Here is a 12,924-nt window from a genome sequence, read left to right as displayed (position 1 = left end):
TCAATTGTTAACCTAGGTGAAATCAAAATTGATTCATAATTCTGGGACTGGAACTTTTGGCCTACTTTGTGATGGCACAAAGTTCATCTATTTTATAGACTGTTCATTTGAGTAAGGTATTTGGGTTTTAGACCAACCTTTCATTCATTTAGGTCTGAGTAATGTTCATTACCATGGTTAGTCCAATTTGGATTACACTAATTTTCAAATATGGTAACATCTGACCTGCATAAAATGAGAGATTTTAGACCTAGCGCTACAACATCGCAAGATTCTGGGACTGTTTGAAAACCACACTTGGCAGACCAAACCTGGTCAGACCTTTATGGTTTATATCTTTTGGAGAAATACTAAAAATAATTCTGTACATTGTCTTAATGTATGTTAAACCCAGGTTCGAGCCAATGCATAAATTAGCTTGAACAACTTAGTGACAAACTGGCAAGTTTGAATTTTCATCTGAAACTGAAAGCTTGGGCCTTATCTTGGGTTTGGATAAAGATACAGGCAAGCCACTTCAGCTACTCCTTCAAGACTAGTTTCCAGGTGACATATTCTAAGCAATAGTCTCAACTCCCAAGCTTTCATATTTTACACGGGTAAAATATGAAAAAATAAGAAATTAGTGTGTTGTTGCTGGATTTTATACTCCCATCGCATCGCATCATCTTCCGCTTAATCCGGGGCCGGGTCGCGGGGGCAGCAGTCTAAGCAGGGATGCCCAGACTTCCCTCTCCCCAGACACTTCCTCCAGCTCTTCCGGGGGGACACCGAGGCGTTCCCAGGCCAGCCGGGAGACATAGTCCCTCCAGCGTGTCCTAGGTCTTCCCCGGGGTCTCTTCCCGGTGGGACGGGACCGGAACACCTTCCCAGGAAGGCGTCCCGGAGGCATCCGAAACAGATGCCCAAGCCACCTCAGCTGACCCCTCTCGATGTGGAGGAGCAGCGGCTCTACTCTGAGCTCCTCCCGGGTGACCGAGCTTCTCACCCTATCTCTAAGGGATCGCCCAGCCACCCTGCGGAGAAAGCTCATTTCGGCCGCCTGTATCCGGGATCTTGTCCTTTCGGTCATGACCCAAAGCTCATGACCATAGGTGAGAGTAGGAACGTAGATTGACCGGTAAATCGAGAGCTTCGCCTTACGGCTCAGCTCTTTCTTCACCACGACAGACCGATACATCGACCGCATTACTGCAGAAGCTGCACCGATCCGTCTGTCAATCTCCCGTTCCATCCTTCCCTCACTCGTGAACAAGACCCCTAGATACTTAAACTCCTCCACTTGAGGCAGGCACTCTCCACCAACCTGAAGTGGGCAAGCCACCCTTTTCCGACTGATGACCATGGCCTCGGATTTGGAGGTACTGATTTTCATCCCCACCGCTTCACACTCGGCTGCAAACCGTCCAAGTGCATGCTGAAGGTCCTGGCTTGAAGGGGCCAACACGACAACATCATCCGCAAAGAGCAGAGACGAAATCGTGTGGTCCCCAAACCTGACACCCTCCGGCCCCTGGCTGCGCCTAGAAATTCTGTCCATAAAAATTACGAACAGAACCGGTGACAAAGGGCAGCCCTGCCGGAGTCCAACATGCACAGGGAACAAGTCTGACTTACTGCCGGCAATGCGGACCAAGCTCCTGCTTCGGTCGTACAGGGACCTGACAGCCCTTAGCAAAGGACCCAGGACCCCATATTCCCGAAGCACCCTCCACAGGATGCCACGAGGGACACAGTCGAATGCCTTCTCCAAATCCACAAAACACATGTGGACTGGTTGGGCAAACTCCCATGAACCCTCCATCACCCTGTAGAGGGTATAGAGCTGGTCCAGTGTTCCGCGGCCTGGACGAAAACCACACTGTTCCTCCTGAATCCGAGGTTCTACTATCGGCCGTATTCTCCTCTCCAGAACCCTGGCATAGACTTTCCCGGGGAGGCTGAGAAGTGTGATCCCCCTATAGTTGGAACACACCCTCCGGTCCCCCTTCTTATAAAGAGGGACCACCACCCCGGTCTGCCATCCCAGAGGCACTGTCCCCGACTGCCACGCGATGTTGCACAGGCGTGTCAGCCAAGACAGCCCCACAACATCCAGAGACTTGAGGTACTCAGGGCGGATCTCATCCACCCCCGGTGCCTTGCCACCGAGGAGTTTCTTAACCACCTCGGTGACTTCAGCCCGGGTGATGGACGAGTCCACCTCTGAGCCCTCATCCTCTGCTTCCTCAATGGAAGACGTGACGGCGGGATTGAGGAGATCCTCGAAGTATTCCTTCCACCGCCCGACGACATCCTCAGTTGAGGTCAACAGCTGCCCACCTCTACTGTAAACAGCGTTGGTAGGGCACTGTTTCCCTCTCCTGAGGCGCCGGATGGTTTGCCAGAATCTCTTCGAGGCCAGCCGATAGTCCTTCTCCATGGCCTCACCGAACTCCTCCCAGGCCCGAGTTTTTGCCTCCACAACCACCCGGGCTGCAGCCCGCTTGGCCTGTCGGTACCCGTCAGCTGCGTCAGGAGTCCCACAAGCCAACCAGGCCTGATAGGACTCCTTCTTCAGCTTGACGGCATCCCTTACTTCCGGTGTCCACCACCGGGTTCGGGGATTGCCGCCTCGACAGGCACCGGAGACCTTACGGCCACAGCTCCGAGCGGCCGCTTCGACAATGGCGGTGGAGAACATGGTCCACTCGGACTCAATATCTCCAACCTCCCTCGGGATCCAGTCGAAGCTCTGCCGGAGGTGGGAGTTAAAGATCTCTCTGACAGGAGACTCGGCCAGACGTTCCCAGCAGACCCTTACAGTACGCTTGGGCCTGCCGAGTCTGTCCAGCTTTCTCCCCCGCCATCGGATCCAACTCACCACCAGGTGGTGATCAGTTGACAGCTCCGCCCCTCTCTTCACCCGAGTGTCCAAGACATACGGCCGCAGGTCAGATGAGACGACAACAAAGTCGATCATCGACCTGCGGCCTAGGGTGTCCTGGTGCCACGTGCACTGATGGACACCCTTATGCTTGAACATGGTGTTCGTTATGGACAAACTGTGACTAGCACAGAAGTCCAATAACTGAACACCACTCGGGTTCAGATCAGGGGGGCCGTTCCTCCCAATCACGCCCCTCCAGGTGTCACTGTCGTTGCCCACGTGGGCGTTGAAGTCCCCCAGTAGAACAATAGAGTCCCCAGTCGGAGCACTTTCCAGCACCCCTCCCAGAGACTCCAAGAAGGTCGGGTACTCTGCACTGCCGTTCGGCCCGTAGGCACAAACAACAGTGAGAGACCTATCCCCGACCCGTAGGCGCAGGGAAACGACCCTCTCGTTCACCGGGGTAAACTCCAACACATGGCGGCAGAGCTGGGGAGCTATAAGCAAACCCACACCAGCCCGCCGCCTCTCACCATGGGCAACTCCAGAGTGGTGAAGAGTCCATCCTCTCTCAAGGAGTGTGGTTCCAGAGCCCAAGCCGTGCGTAGAGGTGATCCCGACTACCTCTAATCGGAACCTCTCAACCTCACGCACTAGCTCAGGCTCCTTCCCCGCCAGCGAGGTGACATTCCACGTCCCTAGAGCTAGTTTCCGTGTCCAGAGATCGGGTTGTCTAGGCCCCTGCCTTCGACTGCCGCCCGATCCTCTTCGCACCGGAGTATATTATATATACTCCCATATAATGAATTTGTAGATTTGTTACATTATCTTGGGTATTGAACAGGTTAAAGGTAAGCTACTTTTGCCATTACTTCCAAATGTTGCCAATTATTGTTTTTGCAGCATTGCCTGTTTTTTCTAGTCAGGTTTATTTATGGTAATGGCCCTATTGGAATGATGAGACATGGTTCTAACAGCAATGAAGGTATGTTTTAGTCCTCTCCACTTCAAATACCATCTCATAGAATGTTCTAAAATATCTATTAACAAAAGTTTAGTTTTGTGAATTTTGGTTAGGTTAACAAGAGTCGATGAGTTTTTAAATTGTATTACACATTTCTAGTTTTAATGGTTTGTAGTTTACAGGGCATCATTACAAATAGACAGGAGAGATATGTAATCTTACAAGGAATAATTTTTGGTCATGTGTATCCAGAGTGCAAAGAGGCCCTATAAATATTGAAGTAGCTGAGATGCCCTCCCAATGTAGCCGAGATGCCGTTACAGAGAGCTTTCTCCCTCTCCCCCCCCAGTAAGGACCGCCAAAAGGTCCCCATGAGTAAAATGTTCTGGTTTTACTATACTCATTGGTACATTTGGTCCCCATGAATATAGTTAGACCTAAAACACACACAGGTATAAATATATGGTCATTTTGATAAACAGAACAATAAAGGAGGCTATAGATGATGTGCAATTAATGGCTGCACAGAATGGAAGGACAACTAAAACCCACAAAACCAATACAAATCAAGGTTTTACAGCATTTATTTACAATTTCTTTGAACGCCTTTGAGTATCCTAACAAAAGTACTGGAAACAAATTGTCAGAAAGTCCGGGCTGCAATTATTCGATGGGGAATAAAAGTAGTTTTTTTATCACTCAAGTACTCAACTCCATGTCTCACAGACAAGGTAAAAGCTGGCACTGAAAACAAACAATGGTAAAAAGATAACTTTAACAGATATCTACGTTTTTGCCCAAACCTTGTAAAAAAAACAAACAGTACACACACACACACACACACACACACACACACACACACACACACACACACACACACACACACACACACACACACACACACACACACACACACACACACACACACACACACACACACACACACACACACACACACACACACACACACACACACACACACACACACACACACACACACACACACACACACACACACACACACACACACACAGAATAGAGCATAACCAGTGGAACACAACGATTAAAAGCATCACCACCAATGTAATCCTGCCATTAAAGAAACAAGCTCACTTCAGTTTCACTGATCAGTATATAATAATATTCTGTACAACACTGATCTCACAGGAGTTTATTGATGCCATAGGTGAGGTAATGACTGGATCGCAGACAGGACTGATTATTAACAGAGAATTAAAGTTATGATGACGTTACTTGCATGTCCTGGGTGTTTTCCTTGACCGAGGCTGAGCGTGTCAGTGGATGTGCATCTGTCTGTTGTAGAGACCATTCGCGTCAATGTAAGTGTGTACACACATTTCTATATGTCCGAGTCCATGTCACTGTCTCCCCCAATTGACCTGAACTCTTCACTGTCCTCCTCATCCTCACTCAGCTGCACCTGGGACAGCACACTGGGACCTGTTCTCCGAGATGCCTCTTCCTCATCTTCCTCCTCCTCCTCTTCACTCATGCCATAGCCCTGTCCATTGCCCATGCTGGAGGTCTGGGTCTGGCTCTCTGGCTCCTCATAGCTCTCATAACTGTGTGAAATGGGACAGAGAGACAGGGAGGGGTAGAGTAAGGGTCTATGGGTCCCAACATCCAAACCATAGCTAGGTGTCCATATAATTGACGACATATACATTTGCCAAAATGTTCAACATTTTCCACCAGTGCCGTTTCCACCAGACAGACTTGTTGTGAATAAAAGTGCAGGGGTTCCTCAACCTTTTTTACTACACCTTAAAAAAAGAATTTTAGTATCCCAGTAAGGCAGCGGAACCTCAACTTCTCCCAGGGACTCTCGGCCGCCTCACAGTTTAGTTGTGGCCGTGAACTAGCTGATCTGAATGAAGCAGCCAAAGGCTTGATAATTAGTGGACACGTTTACTCAGACTTGCCAGATTTGGAAAACGTCCAGTACATGGAATGACTGGGGGTCCTCAGGAGAGGTTTTAGAATCACTGCAATAAGGCAGTGTGTGATAGCTGGGGGACTGGGGACGAGATATTGATGAGCATTTAGTCCATTAAATCAGTGATGTGTTGTGGGTGTGACCCATATCACATGTTTCAGTGGGTCATACATGCTCACAAGCTGCCTTGCATAGTTAATGGATTACCCATCCTGCCCATTATTCAATGTCAAGGCCTAGAAGCAAACTACATCACAGTATCTGTAGCCTAATAGACTCATCCCTGTGCACATACAACACTCTGCAGGTCACATGGTCATCTTTAGCCTAATAAACTGCAGTTCAGAGTTGTAGAGGGTTTTATCACACCCTAATTGTTTTTGAATATGACTACACAAAATCTGTAGAAAGAAACGTGGTTACTGATGCCAATACACCAGGCCCATAATGTGTAGATCATGGCGGTTGCTGGCTTCATCTTGTACCTGACATTGCTGTCCTCCAGGTGAGTTTCGTCAGGCACATCTTCCCCGTATGACATCAGGCTCTCGTCCTGCTCCAGGCCCATGCGGGCCGTCTCTTGATGGGGTCTGGGAGGGGGTGCGGGGCGCACCTCCATCTCCCTGTCTGAGTCACTTCCACTCTCAGACAGGTGGATAGCTGCGGTGGGACCGGACAAGAAACGAATGATATGCTCAGTGTCAGCTTTCTTCAAATGGCACACAGACAGAATGGAATCTATCCATTTGTCTGACTCAGGGTGATTAGGAAATAAAGCCAATTCAAAACATCCATAAAAGTGTTCCTAATGTGTGTGTGAACTCTTATTGCTCAGATAAATGGCTTTAAACAATTTCCTCAGATGGTCTAATACTTTTGCACAATACTGTATTCAATCAATATATAAGTTGCTCTGAAAAGTCGCATCAGCTAAATGTCTAAAATGTAAATGGCTTATGAGAATGTAATACTTACCGGCTAAACTATACTAACCTACAATAACTCACCATAGTAACTCCACACCTATAATTCACCCCAACATAAGCCACAGTATTGCCCAGGGAGACTCACAGGAGAATGGGTTGTCTCCTTCCTCTTCACTGGCATCATCTTCTCCATCTGACATGAGCAGGTCCTGGTACAGCACACTGGCCTGGGCTGGCCGTCTGGATCCTTCATCATCATCATAATCATCATCCTGGTGGCCCTGGAGCCGTCTGCGGGGCGGCAGCAGCATTTCCTCTTCATCCTCCTCATCCTCCAGGTCTCCTTCACCATCCTCAGCCTGGGAACAGAGTCATAATCATCATCAACTGGACAAACTATGGCTTTCATTATTCATGTCTCCCTAAAGGTAATCATGCTTCATAATCTTACAGGAGCTGGTGTCTTGGGCTTGCCGTCATCCTCTTCCTCAAAGCCCTCAATGTCCACATCGGACTCCTCCTCTCCCAGTCTTCTATGACGACCCTGGAGACACAAACAAGTTGAGTAACACGGCCAGAGGAGGAGGGCCAGAGGAGGATGGGGGACAGAGAGGGAATCTCGTTTGGTGAAGGAGATTATAGCTGACGGCTAACAAAATGCTAATATGAAACAGGCAGTTACAAGTAGGGAAAAAAGTAACAAATAAACATGCAAAGAAATGAACCAAATGCGTTATGAGGATGAACCATCTTAGTCTTAAGATGTGGATCTTAGAATGGTCCGGAGTTAGGAGGAGCATGCAAACTTTGGAAAGGGGAAAAACTGAAAGGGGAGGACCAGGTATTTGCAAGAAGAACGAGTTGGAGTTGAGAGGGAGGAGGAGGAGTTAGAGAGGTGATGGTCTCTGGATGAGACAGACACGTGTTGCACTCCCAGGTTCTCCCTTCATACCTGCCCCACCCCCCTCTTCTCTGGGACAGCCAATAGAGACGCCTCAACCTCAGAGAACAGGCTGGTCTCTCTGTGCAGGCTCACAGAAGCACTGCTGTCAAACACATCAGCAGGCTTCCCAACACACACACACAGACAGGAAAGGAAAGAAGAGAAAAACACAGGGTAGGAAGGAACGTGAAGAGACTTTAGAACCAGCTAATAAATTGGGTCACAGTAGAGGCTATAGAGGTACTACCAGGAAGAGAGACTAGAATGAAGAAGATTAGTAATATGAGGGGAAAGACTGCAGCAGAAAGGTTTAAAAAGCAGTTAAAAGGAATGGAGTGGCATTCAAAATCTCTGGAGCATGGGAGAGGTCATTTGTAACAGCAATTTAGGGATGGAAGGCCCAATTGGTATTATCTGGCTTGTGTCTTCATGAACTGGGTAATCCATCTCCAGATTTCAAGAAAATTCATGAAAATCCTGTCAATTTGGAAAAGGCCTATGTTCTATCAGTGGGTCAAACAAAAATTTTCTCCGTAACTTGTAAGTGGTCTGTCTGTGAGGACTGCTACCTGTGGTGTGTAGGTTCCAGGAGTCATGGGGTCTAGGCCATCCAGGTCAGCTGCATCCAGAGCAGCCTCTTTAGCTGTGGAGATGTCCTTCTCCAGCTGGGTCAGGTGTTCATCATACTGGACACACATCGGGGATAGTCAAATGATCAGACTATCCTTGAAGTCATGCATATGATTTGTCATCCAAGAGATTCCTTCATTGGTTTAATAATGTCTCTCTTTCGCTGTAACTCATTATACACACACACACACCTCAGCAAGGGTCTGCTTGCAAACATTGACTATCTCCAGGGCCGTCTTGGTGTAAGGGCTGTCTGGACCATTGTACTTGACACTGTTGGCGTGGATCAGGCTGACGTCAAACAGAAACACATCCCGGTTCTGGTACTTGTGTTTGGATATGTTCTGTTGGACCACATTATACAGCGATGCTTTTAAATAACACTATTACACATATTAATGATAACATTCTATATTACATATACATTCCATAACATTGATCCATTTTGGCATTTGGGTTTTTTTCCCCCTCAAAATTGACAAGATTAGTCTCTCACCTTGCGGACATTCTCCAGATCCATGGGTTGGGCAATGACTTTGTAGTAATCTGGAACAAACTTCTTGTTGACTGGATGGTGGAATGGCCAAGACTGAAGGGAGAGGAAGGAGTGTAACAGTCTAGTGGAAATGTACTAAAACAAACTATTTGCACCTTACAACATGATTATCAAAATTGGTACATTAATACTTGACAAATTAAGGAACATTTTAAAGGTTTGAGAGAGTCTGGAATGCCTGCCAGTCAACCATGTTTATAAAATATCCACCATTCAGATACCCTCTTATAAGAACATTATGTAAAATATTTCCAAACAATCAAAATGACTTTATTCTGATCTAAATCTACACTTAATTCCTCTCAGTGGCATCACACAGCATCCTAAATAAAGGACACAGCCCTGATGACAGGTTGGAATTCCACTCACGTCTGGCACAGCCATCATCTTCTGAGTGACGATGTTGTCCAGGATGAAAGAGAAGGCCACCTGGTCATCGTCATCCAGCAGGGGGTTGATGGCTTTCTCTAGTCTCACCAGCCTGTCTTCCTTCTGCACACAACAATGAAACCAGTCCTATATCTTGAGCACAGACATTGGGGGGTGTCTTAATCGATCCTGGAATCAGTGTACACGATGGCACCTACCTCTTTCAGTTTGGCATCACAAAGGTCCAGCATAGTCTGAGCCACCTGGGTTATTGGATGTTTGGCACCTAAAACAGTAAGTCTCAATAAGTTGCATGATGGTTTGTCAGAGTGAAATATGTAATTCTTTAAAACCGTGACACGCAGGCTAAATCAAATGTGCATTGAACTACATCAATTTAGGGATATATGGTCAGTTTTTGAGAATTTGCTGTTGCTAACATGACATGATGATAATTTTTATCTACAGTCACAAGTATGGCCGTCATTCAAAGGTATTTCTTTTTTTTACTATTTTTCACATTGTTGGATATCAAAACTATGAAATGACACATGGAAACCTGTTGTAACCAATAAAGTGTTTCATATAGTAGATTCTTCAATGTAGCCACCCTTTGCTTTGATGAAAGCTTTACACACTTTGCATTTTCTCAACCAGCTTCATCAGTTGTCAATCATTTGTGTTGTGACAAGGTAGGGTTGGTATACAGAAGACCATTGTCTGTACTGTAGGGCTCAAAGAAGCAAAGCGAAATTACAGTCATTACTTTAAGACATGAAGGTCAGTCAGTACGGAACATTTAAAGAACTGAAAGTTTCTTCAAGCAAAGTCGCAAAAACCATCAATCACAAAGATGGACCTGGCCCTCGAGGCCCGGCACAGGAAAGGAAGACCCAGAGTTACCTCTACTACAGAGCCTCAGAAATTGGCAATTAACTGCACCTCAGATTGCACTCCAAATAAATGCTTCACAGAGTTCAAGTAACAAACCCATCTCAACATCAGCTGATACAGGAGCCAGCATGAATCCGACCTTTATGGTCAAATTGTTGCAAAGGGACCACTACTGAAGAACACCAAGAAGAAGAGACTTGCTGGGGCCAAGAAACATGAGAAATGGACATTAGATCGGTGGAGTGGTGGTGCCGCATCAGATGACCTCCACAATCACCCGACATCAACCCAGCTGAACTGGTTTGAGAGGAGTTGGACCGCAGAGGGAAGGAAAAGCACCCAACAGGTGCTTAAGCTCTCTGGAAACTCCTTCAAGACTGTTGGAAAAGCATTTCCAGGCAACTACCTCATGAAGCTGGTTGAGAGAATGCCATGAGTGTGCAAAGCTAATAGCAAAGGGTGGCTATTTGTTTAATAATTGTTTTGGTTACTAGATTATTCAATCTGTGTTATTTCATAGTTTTGGTGTCTTCACTAGTATTCTACAAGGTGGATAACAGAAAAAATTAAGGAATACCCTTGAATGAGAATGTGCCCAAACTTTTGACTGGTACTGTATATCTCTATCTAAACATATGAAATGCATGTAGACAATCTTGTTGTGCTGAATCTTAGAATGTTGACAATGACTCATACATTATCGGGTGTTCTCTAATCCACATTATCCGGTGTTTCTCTAAACCACAGATCAAAGGGAAAACAATATAATATATTTTAATAATCTAAAGTAACCTCTCCTCTTCATCTGCAAATCACAAGTGGGTTGGAATCCTCGTAAAAATCAGTAGGAGAGAGAGCGGCCTTGCAGCTCGTTGAGTGTCGGAAATAAAACCAAGTTCTATTGTAATAACTTGAAAAGCTCATTAGCGTGCTCTTGCAGTTCCCATGACATAATTAAAACAAGTGTACATGTATTTTTCTATTCTCACTCCGACAACAAGTGGGGTTTAGTTTAGCGTAAGTAGTTCATATCCATACCGTTGTACGTGGCGCTGTTCTTGACGATGAGCTCTACGTTCTCCCTGAACTCCTCCCGGGACGGGTACATACGTTTGCGCACATTCTCCCGTAGTGTCTGCAGATCCATGGGACGAGTGATGATCTTGTAGTAGTCCTTCACCACCTTGGCGTTGACCGGCGTGTGGAAGGGGTAGGTCTGTGTGACGGAAGGCAACACGGGTGAGTTTGAGAGGGAGGAAGACGCCGGCGTAGCGGGCGGAGTCGGCCACCGGCGTTGCCTGGAAGCTGTGACGCGCGCGGGGTCTTACATTAGGGTGATCCCGCATGTCGTTGATGATGCTCTCCAGGACGGAGGACAGGGTCACCATGGGGTCAGTGCGTCGGCGGTGGATGGATTTATTGGGCCTCTGTAAAACGATGACAGGTTAGAACAAAACAGTCAGTCTCATAACTTCCCCAGAGCCTGCAGAACCCGTCAGTCCCAGACAACACATCTAGCTAGAGAGGCCAGCTCACATTGAGGTAGTCACAGTGCACGGTGGTTCCCACACGTCTCTTCTTTTTGGGAGGTAGCTGCTGTTTGGGGAACTTCAGCACTAGAGACTTCCTGCGCACCTCATCAGCACTGGAAGAGGAGAGAAGGGCCATTACACTGCAGCACGTGATTTAGACAGACAGAGCATCATGGAAGATCAATAAGCTGTGTGACACCATTCTGTGGTTATCCCATAATGACAGGCCACAACATAATCTGATATTATGGTGTTGTCTCCAAACAAAATTAGAATGCGCTCCTTAACGGACAGTCAGAAATCCTGCAATTCTTTCCTTAAACTATACCTCTGACTGGATCCTATGTACAGTAGAGCTGTGTAATCATCTGTCTCATGGTGTTTACAGCATCCATGTTCCCAACATGGGTCACCATTTCTTTATATGGTGTGATTAAGCCTTGGCTCAGATCTCAGAAAACTAGCCTACCCTCATCAACAGGTTCAACGGCCTTAGAAAAGTCTCTCGAAGTTTCGGGATACCATGTTTCAGCACTTGTGTTCGAATACTGAATTTTATGATTTAGTTCAAACAATGTAATGGGATCCAGTTAATTTTGTTTAAATCCTGTTACATCAAATTTGCTACTTTCAAATATTCCCATCATTACCATTTTGTTTTTCAGTTTGACAAAAGTCTTAGTCTGTCATTTAATGCAGTTAAACACTCAATGCCAAAAAGGGTTTCCTTTGGACATTTTTCTTCTTGTCATGACTTTATTCTACATGGCATGTTTTCGTCCATTTGTATATGGGTGGAAAGGGAGTAGAAATTAGGCACTGGTTTTGCATTCAGGGTGGGGATATTTGGCGCTATCAGACACGGAGGGGTTATCTGGTGTAATTAGACACGGGACAGGTTATCTGGTGTTATCAGGCATTGAGGGAGGTTATCTGGTGTTATCAGATTTTTTTTGCAGTGGTCAGACAATGGTGGTGGTGGTATGAGAGTAAAGGCACAGATTTTTTTCTTGTCCCTGGTCTGTGTACCTCTCAATGAGCTGCTTTCCCAGGACTATCTTGGTTCCTTCCACCTTGATGAGTTCCTCATTGTCATTGTGGATGACAGTCTTCTCCAGCTCCTCCTCTTGCTCCTCCGTCATGGCAACTGGGTTGGAGGGTGGGGCATTGGTCTGATAGTATAGCGGGCAGAACTTGTTGGTGCGCATGTGCCCGATGGCACCGCAAGCTCCGCACTTCAGCTAGGGCAATGGGGAGGAGGACAGAAAGATGTAGTTAACAACC

At 46.6% G+C, this 12,924-nt stretch overlaps 1 protein-coding gene across 6 annotated transcripts in view; it reads right to left on the bottom strand.

Moving 5' to 3' along the window:
• Window positions 1-4,989: 4,989 nt before the first annotated feature.
• Window positions 4,990-12,924, bottom strand: part of taf1 (TAF1 RNA polymerase II, TATA box binding protein (TBP)-associated factor) — a 23,022-nt gene continuing 15,087 nt past the window's right edge. For 3 of the 6 annotated variants that reach the window (XM_013134476.4, XM_013134475.4, XM_013134477.4), the window contains exons 27-40: window positions 12,670-12,881; window positions 11,645-11,753; window positions 11,437-11,535; window positions 11,147-11,324; window positions 9,433-9,500; window positions 9,215-9,337; window positions 8,786-8,878; window positions 8,481-8,633; window positions 8,229-8,345; window positions 7,669-7,782; window positions 7,168-7,260; window positions 6,862-7,075; window positions 6,276-6,450; window positions 4,990-5,416 (exon numbers count right to left, since the gene is read on the bottom strand). In XM_013134476.4, coding sequence (XP_012989930.1) covers window positions 5,194-5,416; window positions 6,276-6,450; window positions 6,862-7,075; window positions 7,168-7,260; window positions 7,669-7,782; window positions 8,229-8,345; window positions 8,481-8,633; window positions 8,786-8,878; window positions 9,215-9,337; window positions 9,433-9,500; window positions 11,147-11,324; window positions 11,437-11,535; window positions 11,645-11,753; window positions 12,670-12,881 — 1,971 coding nt within the window. In that variant the 3' untranslated portion in view covers window positions 4,990-5,193. The remainder of the gene's footprint in view (window positions 5,417-6,275; window positions 6,451-6,861; window positions 7,076-7,167; window positions 7,261-7,668; window positions 7,783-8,228; window positions 8,346-8,480; window positions 8,634-8,785; window positions 8,879-9,214; window positions 9,338-9,432; window positions 9,501-11,146; window positions 11,325-11,436; window positions 11,536-11,644; window positions 11,754-12,669; window positions 12,882-12,924) is intronic. The other 3 variants (XM_013134478.4, XM_013134479.4, XM_013134480.4) reach the window with 1 other exon arrangement.

This window comes from Esox lucius, chromosome 7 (genome assembly GCF_011004845.1).
Source record: "Esox lucius isolate fEsoLuc1 chromosome 7, fEsoLuc1.pri, whole genome shotgun sequence".
Taxonomy (NCBI): domain Eukaryota; kingdom Metazoa; phylum Chordata; class Actinopteri; order Esociformes; family Esocidae; genus Esox; species Esox lucius.
This window is presented reverse-complemented; position numbering and strand designations above follow the sequence as displayed.